At 35.3% G+C, this 17,435-nt stretch overlaps 1 protein-coding gene across 1 annotated transcript in view; it reads right to left on the bottom strand.

The window, feature by feature from the left end:
* Positions 1-4,729: 4,729 nt before the first annotated feature.
* Positions 4,730-17,435, bottom strand: part of LOC126978195 (FMRFamide-related peptides-like) — a 30,099-nt gene continuing 17,393 nt past the window's right edge. The window contains exons 2-3 of the mRNA XM_050826970.1: positions 8,923-9,059; positions 4,730-7,878 (exon numbers count right to left, since the gene is read on the bottom strand). Of these exons, the coding sequence (XP_050682927.1) occupies positions 7,458-7,878; positions 8,923-9,044 (543 nt within the window). The 5' untranslated portion in view covers positions 9,045-9,059 and the 3' untranslated portion in view covers positions 4,730-7,457. The remainder of the gene's footprint in view (positions 7,879-8,922; positions 9,060-17,435) is intronic.

Here is a 17,435-nt window from a genome sequence, read left to right as displayed (position 1 = left end):
TGAGGGATTCGAGCTTCAATAAATTGTTTATAAAATACTGTAAATAAAACTAAAAAGGAAAATGCAAGACTAGCCGAGAAATAAATTTTTGAAGTAATGCAGTCAGTGAGAATAGCACAAAGCTAATTTCATCATCATCATATCAGCTGGAAGACGTCCACTGCTGGACATAGGTCTCCCCAAAGATCTCCAATAAAAATTTGACATAGTTTAACCTCTTTCTGCTATTAGTAATAAAGCTGATGATGCAACATCACGTGTATACCATACAATATTAAAAGCTTATAGATTCACGTGTTTCAATCCCGACCTTGAAATTTCGTATCATTAGCTAATAAGCATTACAAGTCAAATGTCAAAAGTTAACGCAACATCTGAACATGTTTCCATGGATGAAATCGTTTTAAACATTATGTAATTGCACGACTTTATCCACTTCATTCGCTATTTAACAACTTATTTTATTTCTTATTTATTATTATACACAGTAAAATTAAAGGTAAAATAATATTAAACAAAATTAAAAACGTAACTAAAATCAAAGATTTAAATAAAGTTTGTAAAACACTCAGGAATGGCAAACGAAATAAAGGGCGACCAAAGAAGCACTGGGAGGATGACCTACTTTCCCACCCATGCCTCGACCTGCTCCACGCCTGCTTCTTTCCAACTGCATGGAAAGAGACTATAGTCATAGTGATTCCAACCAGGAAAAACCAGAATATCCTCTCCAACCGCAACCAAAGGCTATGGGCAAAGTTTTTGAACGCTTAATTCTTATTCGAGAGAGAAAGCAACTCTTTCCTACGGATGGTATCCCCTTAATAATACCCCATCAATTCGTGCCGAACTCATGCCCAAAACAAGTCCACCGCATTTTCGAATACATCTTGAGCGGTTTTTATTTGAAACGTAAGAAGACAGTCGCTGTTTTATTCGACGTTGCCAAGGCTTTCGATAAAGTCTGGCATGGAGAATTTATATACCAAATCCACTCTTTAGGCCTCCCAGTTCGATTAATGTCTTCATATATTGAAGACCGTACTTCTCGTTTTGAGCAGGAAGGTGTCCTATCCTCCCCATGTTTGCAAACGGCTGGGTCCCACAGGGCTCAGTGCTCTCACCACATCTATATATATCTTATAACAACATCACTAAAAATGGACTTTTCGCTGATGAGACTGCTCTCTAATCTCTATGTCACAATCAACTACTAGCAAGGAATATATTACTGACTGCGGCGACGTGTTGTAAGCAATTTGCAGAATTTTACTGGTGTTTTCCTAATTCTATAGTTCTGACAAGTAACAGTATGTTTTACTCTCTAACGGCCGTTTTCAATAACCTATCTACCCTCAGTTTAACTTACGGATACATTGCTGTCACCGTTTAATGACAAGTTATCAATCTTATCTATCCATAGTTATGTCCAATTCAGTTATAGTCCAATGCTATCTGTCAATAGGTTATTGAAATTTAAGTAAGCGTAAAAGGGTAAATTGTCTACGTAATTATAAGTTAAACTAAGGATAGATAGGTTATTGAAAACGGCCGTAAGTCAACTCCGATTCCATCTAATAAACAATATTGAAATTCAAACTAACAAATTGAAAATAAAAACTATTAATTTGAGAGTAAAATGACTACAAAAGTTATATTTATAAATACGGTTAAGTATCTTATAACAAAATTGCTACGCAACGTAGAAAAGAGATCCTTGCCTTATTTTAATTGGACATTTTCCGTTGTAAGACTCGTCTTTCTGCACTTTATATTAACAGCCATACCTTTATTACGTATAAACTTTATTCTAATATTTTTTGTATTAAGTTTCTTTACAACTTATAACTATAATAGACATCACTTAAGAAAACCAAAAAAAATGCAAATTTGACACCCGTGGCGATAAAAAGGTAAAAAAATTTGAGATGCTATCAGTTCGAAATTAATCCGACGTTTTGAAGGGTTTGAAAATTAAGTTCAAAGATACAATATGTCATAAAAGCAAACGTAGACACCAGGCTAATAAAAGTGGGACAAACTACATAAATATCGTATTGTCAACGGACCTTGATAAGAGTGTGGAGTTTCACTTGAATCCGACATTTTAAGGTGCGAATTACCTATATAAGAGTCCTTTTTCAAAATAAACTAATACCTCAGACCGCCATCGTCGGATCCTATCTGTAGTTATTATTTTTCTATTTTTATTATATACCGAGTTTACATTTAGCATTACGTCATAGCCTCGGGTAAATTGTAATTTTTTTTAATTCGCCCAATATGAACAGGCTAAAGTCGTTTTACGACTGTAAATAAAGATCTGAAAATAGACTAACTTCTGTGGTTTTTGTAGGGATAGATACTCAATGTAATTAAAATATTCTATCTAGAAATAGTATCGTGAAACACGGGTGCGTAAAAGAAAAAATATAAATCTACCAAGAGTTCAACTCTCTGATGAATGATCGAATGATTATTTGCTCTAAATACCGATTTTGTTTATCGGGTTACGAAATGTTAATACATCGATGTACTGTCTCTGAATCACTTTTATTTGAAAGGTATCAAGCGGTATTTTGCAACTCCTCCATCCACATACCAACCAATGTGTTTTCGGTTTTCGAATTCATATTACGTAGATATTTTATCGGTGCGACTCTTTATGAAATCGGCAAGGTTCTTTTGGTTTTTTTTTTTATGAATATAAGGGACGAGACGAGCAGGACGTTCAGCTGATGGTAATTGATACGCATTGACCATTACAATGCAGTGCCGCTCAGGATTCCTGAAAAACCCAAAAATTCTGAGCGGCACTACAATTGCGCTCGTCACCTTCAGACATAAGATGTTAAGTCTCATTTGCCCAGTCATTTCACTAGCTACGGAGCCCTACAGACCGAAACTCAGTAATGTTTACACATTACTGCTTCACGGCAGAAATAGGCACCGTAGTGGTACCCCATAAACTAGCCGGTATTCTGTGCAAAGGAGCCTCCCACTGGTGGTTCGTCCAGTGTTACACGATAGTACTAGCTTCGGTGATAAAATACCAGAGGATGTCTTGTATGTAGCCCGTTTAACCTCCTCTTCAAAAATTTATAAATATATATACCTACAGACATCAAAGATTGACTGTATTAGAACTAAATAATACATAGATAGGCAACATATTAGTTGTTATAGTTAGAGTAAAAGTCAAATTTAATGTTAACAGTAACACTGACTTTAACATAGTTTGCGAAATGTGTTTCACCATCGTATTCCTTGGCATAGTTAAAAATTTAAATATCAAGTCAATATCGAATATTTATTTGAAACTTTTGGCATGTCACTATTTAGCTATTTAACATTAACAATAAACCGGCAAAGATTGGACGGTTACAGTCAACAACAGTTAAAGTTATGACGTCATGTAAAAATTATCAAATGTAGCAGCTCTTTTTTTGCTTAACTGGTACTTTAACATGTTTGTTATTGCCAAATTAAGTTGGTAAAATCCAGCCTTATTGTAATTTTTGGCTTCAACGGCTACTTACCTGTTTTAATAGTGATTTGTTTATTACAACTTTCAGATATCGAAAGTATTATAAAAAACAGATAATCCTAAATTTTATCAATATAAATGAAAAACAATGTGTTAAATTTCTGTGTTTCGTTCTGAAGGGCGCCGTAGCTAGTGAAATTTCTGGGCAAATGAGACTTAACATCTTATATCTCAGGGTGCCGAGAGCAATTTTAGTGCTTATAATTTATAGGCATTTCAAGAATCCTGAGCGGCACTGCATTGTAATGGACAGAGCGTATCAATTACCATCAGCTGAAAGTCCTGCTCATCGCGTCCATTATTTTCATTAAAAAAACAATGAATTGGTTGTTTTTTTATTTATTTCATTGTCTTATTAACTCTTTATTCATGCTTATTCATAAGACCACTGTTTAATATAAGATCTAACTCATTTAACCCTACCCAAAAATAGTTATTTTGTGATGTATAAGGTATTTATCCTGCTTTAGAAATTGAAATAACTTTATGAATAGAAAGCTCTCCAATATTATGTTCGAAACAATGAAATCCACAGAGAAGTATACGTTGGAATTTGGCTTAAAGTATATACAGGATGTCCCAAAGTTATGGGACATGAAGGGAAAGTAAGGTACTTTCCCTTCGAAGAGTTATAAGTTTTTGGCCATTCTTTCGATTGGTATCATAAAAGTAGGGGTGTTTTTTTTTACATTCAAGTCGGTTCGATTCCCAGACGAGGCAAGTAATTTTTACAAAATCTTTGAATGCAGAATTACTAACTTTTAAAATAACATAAAGTCTTCTTTCAGTAAAATACCCTATCTACGATATTTAAGGTACTTTCCCTTCATGTCCCATAACTTTGGGACTTCCTGTATAATAAAAAAAAAAAAGCCTTTTATTTCTTGCAGCTTATAAAACATGAAGTTATATTAGATTAAGTTAGTTTACCTACATACAATTATTAGTTTTGGTTCATAAAATTTACTTGTGTTAGTTTTTCCTTAATCCTATAATAATATTCTTCATTCTGTAAGAACTCCTCTGTAGGTGAAGGTCTCCTCCAAAGATAGCTAGCCCTTTCTAGATTGGGCTACTTGAATCCAGTTGGGGCCAGTATATATAGGTAATTTAAATTCAGCCCAGGTAAAGCCAGAATAAAACCACTTAAAATATTTTATAATTTATATTCCATTGCAACATATTAACCCAAACATTCAAAATGACAAATTTTAATATTTATTACAAAAAAAGTAGTTGTTAATCTGAACGTCATACATTGAAATGTCTTAGTAAATGCATGTGTGAGTATCCGATTTTAATAACCAGCCTTCGAAATCGGATACTTACACTAATATGGCCATTCCTATATACTTATCAAAACTAATTTTCCAAACTAAGATTATGGATTGGTTTCCGCTGGGCTAAAACTAGATACCACACTACCTAAGAACAATAGCTTTTTTATTGCGTGTGTGTGTGTGGCATGGCATCTTGACACTCAATGGCATTTTTCAAATTTTGTATCATACGGTTCATATTACATTGAAATTAATTGAAAGTTTGACAGAACATGACATTGTGGCATGTCAACGTCACACATTGTTCGCCACGAGACCACACGACATTACGTGGCGTAGGTCCACGGGCGTAGCGGACACCAATAATTAATCTATTTTTCCAGGCATATTTTTTTTTGTACCACAGATGCTCTATTACTTTACGGGCTATTCTAAATTAATCATAATTTAGAAACCGTTCTGAATAGCGTCTCTAAAAAATATATTTTTTTTTTCTTATCTAATAGCGTTTCTTCTTCAGTACTTACTGCAAAGCGCTTGATTACTAAAATTGTTAATCATATGCCAGGTATTTGAAAGATTTCCTATTTGTATGAAGTTTGAAATTCTAGGCTAAATATTGCAAATAGTCAAATTCAAAGTGTCAAAAAGTGTTTGACAGTTACGGGGCGGAGTTTGCTGTGAGCGAGTCTTTTATCTTTTGATCTTATCATCTACTGACAGAACAGTTCGTGTTGGTTTTTTGTACATGACACAAAAAGAATTGCCTTCTCCGCCGATTGGTATACTTCTTGATAATAAAACATTGGTTGTCTGCGTATCACTACAGCTTGGATGAAAATTAAACTAACCTCATGAATGTGGCCTGCAGGTAAATTCTCTAGAATGGACTATCTTGTCTAAGATAGGAGGCCAATCAAGTCATCACGTCAGCTTCAATGATGCTTGCTATTTCAGAGCCAGAAACATTCAGAAGAAGGAGGAGGAGAGATGCGAGTAGACTTAACAGTCCAAACTTGCTATTCAACTTCAGGGTCCTGGGAGCCTTAAATTCACCAGGCTGAAGCGCCACAGTATTCAAGGACTTGCAGCAAGATTCGTCGACAAGGATTGAGAGACTTCTCACTGGAAAAGCCTCTCCAAATACAACACCAAAATACAATCATAATCAATCAATCCAGCATATTTCATCATTATTGAAAGACAGATGCCAAGACGCATAATACAGAAATAAACTATGATAATATGACGCTGGTGTGTTGGGCAAGGGGAAGGGAATTGGTGTGTGACGCGACTTACGTTGACAATCTGGCTTCTTCTCGTGTTCAGGCTACTTCACTTGGTACTTAGGTTGCTGTATCGACTGCTGATGTGATAGATAATGTCGCAGATATATCAGTCTCCATGAGTCTTATATCTTTATTGAAGTTTTTGTCCAGATACTTGGCCTTGGGGCCCAGAGACGCATATAGAGCTACTGGAAACCGAAGCGCTAGTAATTATTTCGAGCAACGGATCAGCCTAGCTATCCAAAAAGGAACTGCTGCCAGTATCTACCAATAGATCCTTTGGAGAAGATGCCGGCTAGATTATGGGTACCACATCAGCGCCTAAGATAAGTTTACCAGTTTTTCTGTTGTAAATAAATGATGCTTAATTTCCTTATAGTTTTATTTATAGTTATACAGTGATAATAATAAATGTTCGCTGAACTTACTAAGAATACAAAAAATAAAAACATTACAAAGATTTAAATAATAGTTTTAAATAATATACACCGAATATACTTAATTGTCCATATATTTTTAATTCACATTAATAGTAAGTCATTGAAAATATAGGTTCTATTCAATCTTTAATTTAAGAAAATGTGTCTTATGTTTTTATACATTTCTCTAAATTTAATTTTTTATGTCATATTTTGAGTTTAACTCAGGTTTTAAAAGACAATTAACACTTCATTCTTATATTTATTCAGGAAAATGTATCAAATATTTAATTTGTTAAAATGTCATTATCTAAATAAAACATCACGAATTTGACGTATAGTAACATCTATTAACTGTATGTAAAAAGACATTTAAATGCATTAAAATCTATAATACAATTGACTGATGTATAATTATGAATAAATTCAGTATTGGATTGATTTCTTTTTGCATTCAATTTTTATTAATAAATAAAGTAAGAAATAAGTTTACGTAATTCACAAATTATAGGGAAAACTAGTATTAAATCAACTTATTTATAATCAAGTTAAGTTTTTCAAATCTTATATTAGAGTTGTCCAGGCGCCTTACGGATTTAACAAGTGATCCATGGTATGTACCTATGTCAGAGGAAAAGTTAGTCCATACAGAGAGGTAACGGTGCTAGCTTCTTGGCTTACCTGCCAGCTGCGATGATGAATTTATGAATTTTATTATTTGTAATTACTTAATTTTAATAGTATTAATAGATTAAGTTTTAAGTTAAACATGACTTCTTTAACTTATTCTATAACCGATTTAATTATTGAAATCGTTTGTTGCATTTCATTCTGTGCTCAAAACAAGATGCATATATATATGGGAAAATAAGATTGGGTTATCAAGAAGTATTTTGGCACAGTCAAGGTAGGCTTTATACATTTAAGCATCACAGTCTTGGCATTCTGCCACGGATCGTTTCTTCCTTTCAACTTCTTCTACATCAGACGTTTCCTCACTGTCTCTGCCAAGCCTGATAAAATGATCCCTCGCTCGGTTCTTCCTTTGGGGATATTGATTGACGTACAGCTGCGAGCTTGGCTCATATCCAGGATTCTCTTCTGCAGACCTTCCAAGTCTGATAAATTTCGAGTCTCGACCAAATCGCAGAAAGTTTGAAGATCTTTTGGATTGTTCGTAGTCCTCTTCATAACTTTTCAGGAGGGATATTAGGTCTTCAGTGGTAAATGTGAGTGGTTGTGATCTTCCAAAGCGAAGGAAATTGTTGCCACGGCGCGTGGGTCGCTGCAGAGATTCTCTTATTTCGGCTGCAGATGGTTCTTGGGGAAATGAGCGACCAAACCTGTAAAAATATGATATGTAACTAATGCATACTCTTTGATTGACGAGTTTTTTTCGGTATTCAGTTCATGCAACAATCTTTAATGTTAACATGAATATCTGGATATGAGGCTGCTTTTCTTCCACGTACACAAAGACAGCGTTATGAACTTCTATAAAACACGTAGGTTAAAACAAGAGCTTCCTTTGTGTATATGATATAGTGGATATAACAGCCAAAAAGGCTAGCAATTCTTCTATGACTCCTCTCTTGTTCATCACTATTCTATTCTACAAAAATAAACGTCTCTTCATTGTGCGTCTTCTACAGCAAAAATGCTGTTAGTCTGTTCCGAAGAGTTATTTGACCTGGTTCAAACCGATTGATCCAGCGCACCAGATACTGCTATATTTATGAGTGGCATTTATCTATAGAACAGCGACTTTTTTCCACCAAATTGTAGGATAATATTATATAAAACTTTAGTGGTCATTGGGCGCTCGTTCTAGTCACTTACGGCCGTTCCCAATATTCAGTCTATCTCTTACTTCAGATAAAAATCTTTACTATCGTTGACTTTTCTGTCCCAATAAACTTATCGACGGTAACTCACCTTCTCCGTGTACGCTGTCTATCAATAGGACGACGTATAGCTTACCAGCGATATAAAGTTTGTATGGAAATTGCAATTCACGCGTCCCAATATAAGGCGATAGAATGACTTATCGGGTATATTGGAAGAGCTTCAGATTATTGACAGCTAATTACTGACAGTAGAACGTAGTAATTTATCTCTATCTGTAGACAGTAGACAGACGGCCGATAATGAACTTACAATTTAACTGTTATTCTTCAAGAATTAATGAGTATGTATGACGTGTAATAGTATTTATGCATAAAAACTTCAATTTGATTTTTAGAGTGCTAAAAAGCTCTGCTATCAAATCTTTTTTCAACTGCAAAAGAAGGGTTTTATTTTATATTTATAATAACGTGATTTTGACGGTTTTGGAAGCAGAATTAGATATAACATATGATAAAAAGAAAGAATAATTAATTTCATACCTAATCATACTTCTATCAATAGCACTTCTTCTTCTTGCTTCAAGATCTGGAGATCTTCGGACAGGATTAGCAGCGATCCCGACCAGAAGACATACCAAGGCTAATGCTGCCATATGCGTCATCGTCGATTCTCTTGCCTGTGGGAAGAGATTTACGTATAACTTAAAAATGTTTCTATGCAAAATGGTTTTAAAAACACTTAGATCATCAAATAAATATTTTTACACTACCGTTGATTCGTAAAGTTTGTTATGTTGAGAAGAATCGGCAAGAATCAAAGCCTCTTTTAAAATCTTTATAATACAAATAGTATTATCAAATAATTAATAAAAATATAATTTACAAGTAAAATAAAATTATGTACTAAACATATGAAAATAAAATTATATAGTTTACATTGAGTACATTAAGTAAATAATGATACACGATAAGATGATTAAGTAAATAAGACAAGTTGAAAGTCTTTTTTTAATGAAAATAAGGAACGAGACGAGCAGGACGTTCAGCTGATGGTAATTGATACGCCCTGCCCATTACAATGTACTGCCGCTCAGGATTCTTGAAAATCCCCAAAAATTCTGAGCAGCACTACAACTGCGATCGTCACCTTGAGACATAAGATGTTAAGTCTCATTTGCCCAGTAATGTTTACACATTACTGCTTCACGGTAGAAATAAGCACCGTTCTGGTACCCATAACCTAGCCGGCATCCTGTGCAAAGGAGCCTCTCACTGGTACAGTAATTTTAGTGCATCACTTTACATTCATTGTATAAAATATAATGTTAAATAAAACCTTAAATATAGATTAAAAATATGTTTGAATTTCGTTACATCAGACAAAAAGTTGTCTGTTTTTATTTCACGAGCAAAATTCAGTTAAAATACTGTACAGGCCAAGGATGACATTGCAGACTTACTGGCGACAGAACTGCTTCGGTGAGGCTATGAAACGAGCGGAATGTATGAGCTGATAATTTATATTGGTTTTGAGTCATCAATAGGTAAGTCTGAAGAAAAGTCGCTCAAGAACATCGTACTAATGTAAAAGAAACTAGTTTCGTCTGGGCAATTTGTATTTTTTTACTACTCTCCTTTGTAAGGACCCGGGATTCTGCATAGTTGAGTGCTAATAAAATACACTGGTCAAACCAAAGAATGGTAACACTTGGTAAGCCTTATGAAGCTACATCAGTTCGTAAAGGGGTTTGAGATGGGGAGAAGAACAGACGAGAAACTCCCAGCCCATCTTTTAAATCATAAAACGACTAAGCCTACTTAATTTATTATACAATTTTAGGTGCCACGTGTGCAAGAGAGAACTACATTTGGAACGGAGATACAGCAAAATTGAAAATGAAATCGAATCTATTGTTACTATAACTGATTTTGATTGACATGTCGTAAACAGTCGGCCACGCTTGGAATTAGCTTATTACTAATTTGAATATAAAACCACTTGCTAACGCACACATTGATAGATAAAAATTGGTCACGCATTAACGGGCTGTTAGGTTGTCCATATGGCAGTATACTCTAAGTCTATGGGTCAAACAAATATTTAGAAGGAAAAGTCTAGTTTTGAGTTAGAAACCAATACTAGGTGTATGGGTTATTTTGTTACTCCACAAAATTTACCAAAAGCCTACCTAGCTCTGTCCTTCCCAGGGGCATAAAAAATAATAGCGAAGTTCCAGGCCCAAGGGTGTCGTTAGAGGCGACTAAAAGCATTTACCAGTAGGAGACTTTTTTGCACAGGGTGCCGGCTAGATTATGGGTACCACAACGGCACCTTTTTCTGCCGTGAATGCGTAAGCATTTTAGTGTTTCGGTCTGAAGGACACCGAAGCTAGTGAAATTACTGGTCAAATGAGACTTAACATCTTATGTCTCAAGGTGACGAGCGCAATTGCAGTGCCGCTCAGAACTTTTGGGTTTTTCAAGAATCCAGAGTGGCACTGCATTGTAATGGGCAGGACGTATCAATTTTATCCTCCTATTATCATTAAAAAAACCGTATAGGTTTATAATTGCAATTGGTAGATCTCGGGATTAGAGCGACCAAACAAACAAAGACAAATCTCTTCAGCTTTCTAATGTTAGTCAATATTTATTTAAAGCTTTACAACTTTTAAAGTATTAAAATCAAACGCAGTCTCCAAAACTCCTGTTTTATGGCCACATTAGAATATTTATCTCTAAAACTAGCTGACTTATAATAGCTATACGAATATATATTGAGCGGTTGGATTGCTTTATGATTCTTTAAATTACCATTAAAGTGGACTTTTACAATAAAATGGATAATAAATGTATACAAAGTTATATACATCACAAACATTGAAATAAATAAACCTTAGTAGAAACTTGAGGATATTTTTCCGACAGAAAGAATTAATAAATCTTAAAAGGTTAATTATTCTAGACATAGATACATAATACGTATAAAAAGAGCTTCTTGCTTGCTGCTTGTTGAATACAGTGTAATTGTCAACCCTAATTTTTTAGACATTTCACAGCTCTCACGGTCTATCTAGGAACAAACATAAATTTGTTATACCTACTACTCGGTTAAGTCGAGTTACTAAGTCGATGAATTAAAATTGGGCGATGTATATGCTTCTACAATATGATCCCAGAAAATATTTATTGTACGATATTACATTGTATAATCCATATTTTGAACTAAACAAATGTGTTAAGAAATTTAAGAGAATTGTTAAAAAACGTTTGTGTGGTAAAGGTTACTATAACATAAATAACTTTCTTAATGATACCACAGATTGGCAATGGAGCCACTGCCCCCAGGCTATTATATAATAAGTTTAATTGTACAGTGGCCCGCTGAGTTTGTTGCGCCCGTTCTTCTCAGGCCTGAGGCATTCATTTTGGAATGGGTGATAGTTTTTTTGACTTTGAATAAGTGATGTACATACTATTTTGAATAAAAATATTTGAATTTGAATTTATAAAAAAAAGCCCGCTGAGTTTTTTGCACCTGTTCTCCTCAGATCTGAGGCAGTCTCTGTTGAATGGGTGGTAGTTTTAGACGTTCAATAAGTGATTTTGAATCCTATTTTGAATAAAAATATTAGAATTTTGAATTTGTGTATCTAGACGTATTAATGATCTAAGATTGTAGATAATATTACTGTCGTTAATATCTTTAAACCTAATGTATCACTTTTTATTAATACAATTATGAGTTAGACTTAAATCTTAGACTTACAAATACTAGTAAATGTTTTTAAAAAATACTACTAAATGTATTAAAAAAAAAGTTACTATGAAAGTATGTACTGTTATATCCATAGACTATCAGCTACTAGCTTATAGACGATCTGACAGCCTGATAACTTGTATCGGAATACTGGGTCTCGAAATCTCAAGCGCTTGCCAATTCCGTGGCCATCTGGAGGGCGAAGCCAAATTGGCTACGAAGAAGCTGGGCGTCATTAATAGAGCACGGAAATACTTCAAGCCGGCCCACATTCTAGCGCTCTACAAAGCGCAGGTCCGGCCACACATGGAGTATTGCTGTACGCTGGCGCACCCCAGTATCAGCTCGATCCATTTGACCGCGTGAAACGGAGAGCAGTTCGAATTGTCGGGGACCCAGTGCTCTGTGAACGGCTGGATCACTTGGCGTTGCTTAGAGACGTCGCTTCATTGTGTGTCTTCTACTGCACTTATCACGGGGAGTGTTCTGAAGAGTTGTTTAACCTGTATCCTGCCGCCGAATTCCACCTTCGCACGACACGCCACAAGTTAGGATATGATCCCCACCATCTGGATGTGTGGCGGTCCTCCACAGTGCAGTTTTCAAGGCTTTCTTCCTCGTACTACAAAGCTGTAGAATGAGCTCCCTTCTGCGGTGTTTCTGGGACGATACGACATGGGTACCTTCAAAAAAAGCGCGTACACCTTACTTAAAGGCCGGCAACGCTCTTGTGATTCCCCTGGTGTTGTAATCGGGCGGCGGTGATCACTTAACACCAGGTAACCAGGTAAAGAAGGAAGTTGATGAAATTTTAAAAAACTTTAAAAAGATATAGAATATTGTTCATAACAAGATCAGAAGATATATTAGTGACTTTAACATAGTTAAAAATGTAATATGAACCACAATGCACGTAACTAGAGCGTACAAGCTTAAAGGATACGGACCATTACTTACCGTGTTAAGATATAGCTTTAGTTAGAAGTAATGTAGCGTAAGTATTAAGTAAACAACTTACAAGCATTTATTTATCTCGTATATTAACTTAGACATCACTGGTATGAATCTGACGTTATTATATATTAGATGAAAGGCATAAAACAATTTTTAACAAAAAAACAACCGATTTCAAATACACTATCCCAAAACAATAGATGTAATATGCACTAAAAAGTATAAAAATAATTGCATATTTTAATAAAATCTAATTAATTAATCTAATTCTAGTTATGATTATTGTTATTTTTGGAACCGCACCCTTACTGTAAGTCGTTAAGGAGTCCCATTGATCATTCCACTACGACAATTACTTGACCATAACTATATTATGGTAGATGACTTAAATATCCTATTAGCATAAAAAAGATTCGGCCGAGTATTGTTAATTTGCTCCAAAGAATTGAAGAGTTCCGTTACTTTGTCATGGATTTCGTAATCAAAACTTGACCAAACTCTCACCAAACTACCTTTGAAGTATATCCTTTCCAATAAAAAAAGAATCATCAAAATCGGCTAGCGCGATATTGAGTTATTCGCAAATTTATCATCCACATACGTATAGCAAATTTAAGACTTTTATGGTTTTCTCATCGATACCATTGTCAGATCTGGACCAAATTACAGGGACCACACGGGAAGCACCAGATTTCAAATAAAAAAAGATATTTTCAAAATCGGTTCACCCGGTAGTTTTGAGGTAACAAACATAAAAATCATACAGACGAATTGAGAACCTCCTCCTTTTTTGAAGTCGGTTAAAAAGCATTTATTTTCTCAAAATTGATTCCTTTAGAATTCTTTTTGATGTCATTTTTGAGACTACTATCGGGTGTTGCCGTGACATTTTTCGCTGTCTTTGACACAACGTCCCGCAATTGCAATACGTACGCATTGAGAATTCTAACGGCAGTTCTCTAATATCAAAGAAATTAGCAGTGAGACATGGAGTGCCACAAGGATCTATTTAGGGCCCAATTTTATTTATCTTGTACACTGCTGACATTATCAAGCAGGTTCATAATATCAATATTCATAATATATACGCCGACGACATGCAATTGTATATCTCCTGCAAGCCGTGTGATATAAATGATGCTATTAATAAACTAAATGAAGATCTCTCTAGAGTAGCTGCATGGTCAGCTAGTAATAGCTTATTGCTCAATCCAGCTAAAACTAAATTTGTAATTTTTGGCAGTAAATATCAACTCGATAAACTCAATCCATCGATTGATATATCACTATTAGGACTACCCATAGAACGCGTTTTTGAAGCGCGTAATCTTGGCCTGAATATGGATTGTCAATTCAGATACAAAAAAAATATAGCTGAATACCTCAAGGCTTGCTTTTGTAGATTAAAAGTTTTATATAAAATGAGACCCTACCTAAAGGAAGAATTGCGCATAACATTTGTTGACTCTTTGGTCTTATCTAAACTTATGGATACAGTATACGGCCCGAGGTTGCTAGTTTCAACTCAGAAGTTGGTGCAACGAGTGCAGAACGCATGCGCAAGATTCTGTTTTGACATACCATGGAGGGCACATGTTACACCTTTTCTCAATCAGAACCTTTGGATTAAAATGATCCACCGTCGTAAACTGCATATGGTGTATCTCTATATGGTGTACCTGTTCGGGGTCTTTTCGATCTAATCTCTCCATACTGCCTGAACTCAGGATCTCCTCGCGATTGTCTTCCGAACGTCTGCGCAGAGTTTTAGAATACTTCGGTCACATCGCAAGGAAGGACGATGGAAACCTTGAGAGGCTCATTGTGGTCGGCAAAATAGATGGGAAGAGGCCTCGTGGACGCAGTCCAACACGATGATCCGATCAGATCCACTCCGCCCTCGACTCTACGGTTCACAATCCCTTTCACACCGCCAGAGACAGGAATAGATGGAGAGCGATCATACGTGAGAAAGTGATACAGAGGGGTGGTCACGACCCTCAGTACTGAGGATTACGACGCAGCGAGGGAGGAGTTCGGGGTCATAAAACATCAAACACCGTCTTATCTAAGCACAAAGTTGAAGTGGTTGGCAGCAACCAGGCCTCAATGATCCGGCAATGCTCGTTGCAACTGGAAACAGAGCGGCATTTCTCTGCTGCATTTAAAGGAAGTTTTCGATATGCAGCGACGAAATGTTGGAATAATATACCATCACCAATCCGGAGCCAGCGTAGTTTACCTAGTTTTAAAGCTAAATTAAAGAAATTTATTTTTGAGCACCAAAAAAAAAGAGGAACTGTTAACTATAGACATCAGTGCAATCAAAAACTAAGAAAAGACAGCATTACTTGTTAAAATTTTTGTATGTATACTATCTTGAACTATAGTTACATGAGATAAGGTTAACGAAGAACCTGCTACCTAAGATATAACGTTTAAGAAGTGTAATTAGAAAGGCGTGCGCTACTTTTGGCATTCGTGTGTGTCGTCATTTAGTGGTCCCACTGGAATATCAGCGCTGGTTGCGACAGTAATCAGCATTATGCTGAAGTGTGACCAATTTGTGACAAACACTCCAATTTGTAATTTGTTTTGTATATATGTTTTTTTTTCTATTTATATGTAAATATTGTGTTTGTTACAAATAAATATATTTTTTTCTTTCTTTCTTTCAATTGTGCTTTCGCACAAAAACCCCTATGAGGTTGAAACAACCGCAAGCCTTACATCACAGCAACGTATGTCTAATCTTATGATAATATAGGCTTATGGCTACTGTGCTTATGTTTAGTTAAATAGCAATTATTTTGATGTAAATTTCGAATTCCTGTCGAATGTCAATATGCGGTTGCCACAGAACAGATTTTTTTTTCTGTTCCATGGCTCTTGCCTTATGTGAAGTGAAAACTTGTTTAGCGGCGTTAAGCAGTTTCCTTGGGATTGGTATAAACTATAAAATGTTAAACTAGTCAGAACGCGTGATCTGATGGAAAATTTGTAAGACAGTCGTTGAAGTAATACTAAAGATGTAATATAAGTAGTGATATCTCGGGTTCTGTCCGAGAGGTCGTGGTTTCGAGTCCCGCATCGTTCATAAATTTTGGTTACAAATTTAATTAATATAATTAGTTGTGAAGTGAGGATTATCACTTTAAGATAGCAAATCATATATATTTGAAAGAGTCAATTGAATTTCCTAAAATAAAAAATTATTGGGGTTGAGCAGGTTATCGACTGTAAAGTAAATCCTTTAGATGGAGCCACAACCTAAGTGTTGAACAAGATATACCAAAATTTCCGACGGATGTTTATTAAATAAGACACTGCATAAAGTGTATGTATGTATGTATGCAATTTAATTACATATTGCGAGAGGTCATGTCAATGAAATCCAACAAATGGCAACATTAAATGTTTTGTTACGAATTTGCCTCGGGATTCAGTCGTAAACTTGTTATACGCACAATGTTTATGGCACTTTATATCGCAAAAAGTGCCACTTAATGGACTTTGATAGAATATAGACTTCCGAAATTGTGGTATAGATAACATCACGTGATGAATTATATTCTGAAAGTTCGATTACAGTTTGATATAAAGCTGAAATGTCCTTTTAACAGGCAGGTGCATTCTTGTCTTAGCAATCCTCTTACTCCTCTATGTCAGCTTTTGAGGAGAGTTTATTTATTTATTTATTATTAATAAGAATGGCCAATTACACTTATTAACACGGATAAAAATATTATTTACATATAAAATAATATAAAATCCAATTAACTATAAAATTTAAACAATCTCAAAACTATTAATAAATATATAATAAACAACGATGTTAAGACAATACACAAATCATACACGATTCTAAGTTGTCTCAACCGTTTTAAATTGTCGTCTTAAAAAATTACAAGTCAAAGTATGTCACTGAACCACAGGCAAAAATTCAAGACTACCTTCCATCCATCCGCAAATAAGTCGAAGTAAGGAAAGGCTTCCAGTAGCGCGTTGAGAGAACATAGAGTCGAGATAGAGTTGAGCAGGCAACACTCCTACAATTCCTCTGGTAGTGCAGGAGAATGTGGGAGGCGGTGATGACTTAAAACCAGGTGATCCGTACGCTGTTGTGTGAAGCTTCCTATTCCAAAAGTTGACATTTTAAAAAGGAGTACTCGCATAATTTAAAGTAATGGATGCTCATTCCATAGCTTGGTTGCACGTGGAAAAAAGTTCATTGAAATTTGCACTGTAGAGAACGCCACACATTCAGATGGTGGGGTTGATATCCTAATTAGGGGAGTGTCGTGCGAAGGTGGAATTTGGCAGCAGAAATCACGTCAAA

The sequence above is a fragment of the Leptidea sinapis genome, chromosome 47 (genome assembly GCF_905404315.1).
Source record: "Leptidea sinapis chromosome 47, ilLepSina1.1, whole genome shotgun sequence".
Lineage (NCBI taxonomy): Eukaryota > Metazoa > Arthropoda > Insecta > Lepidoptera > Pieridae > Leptidea > Leptidea sinapis.
Note: the sequence above shows the minus strand (reverse complement) of the source record. Positions and strands in the feature narration are given on the sequence as shown.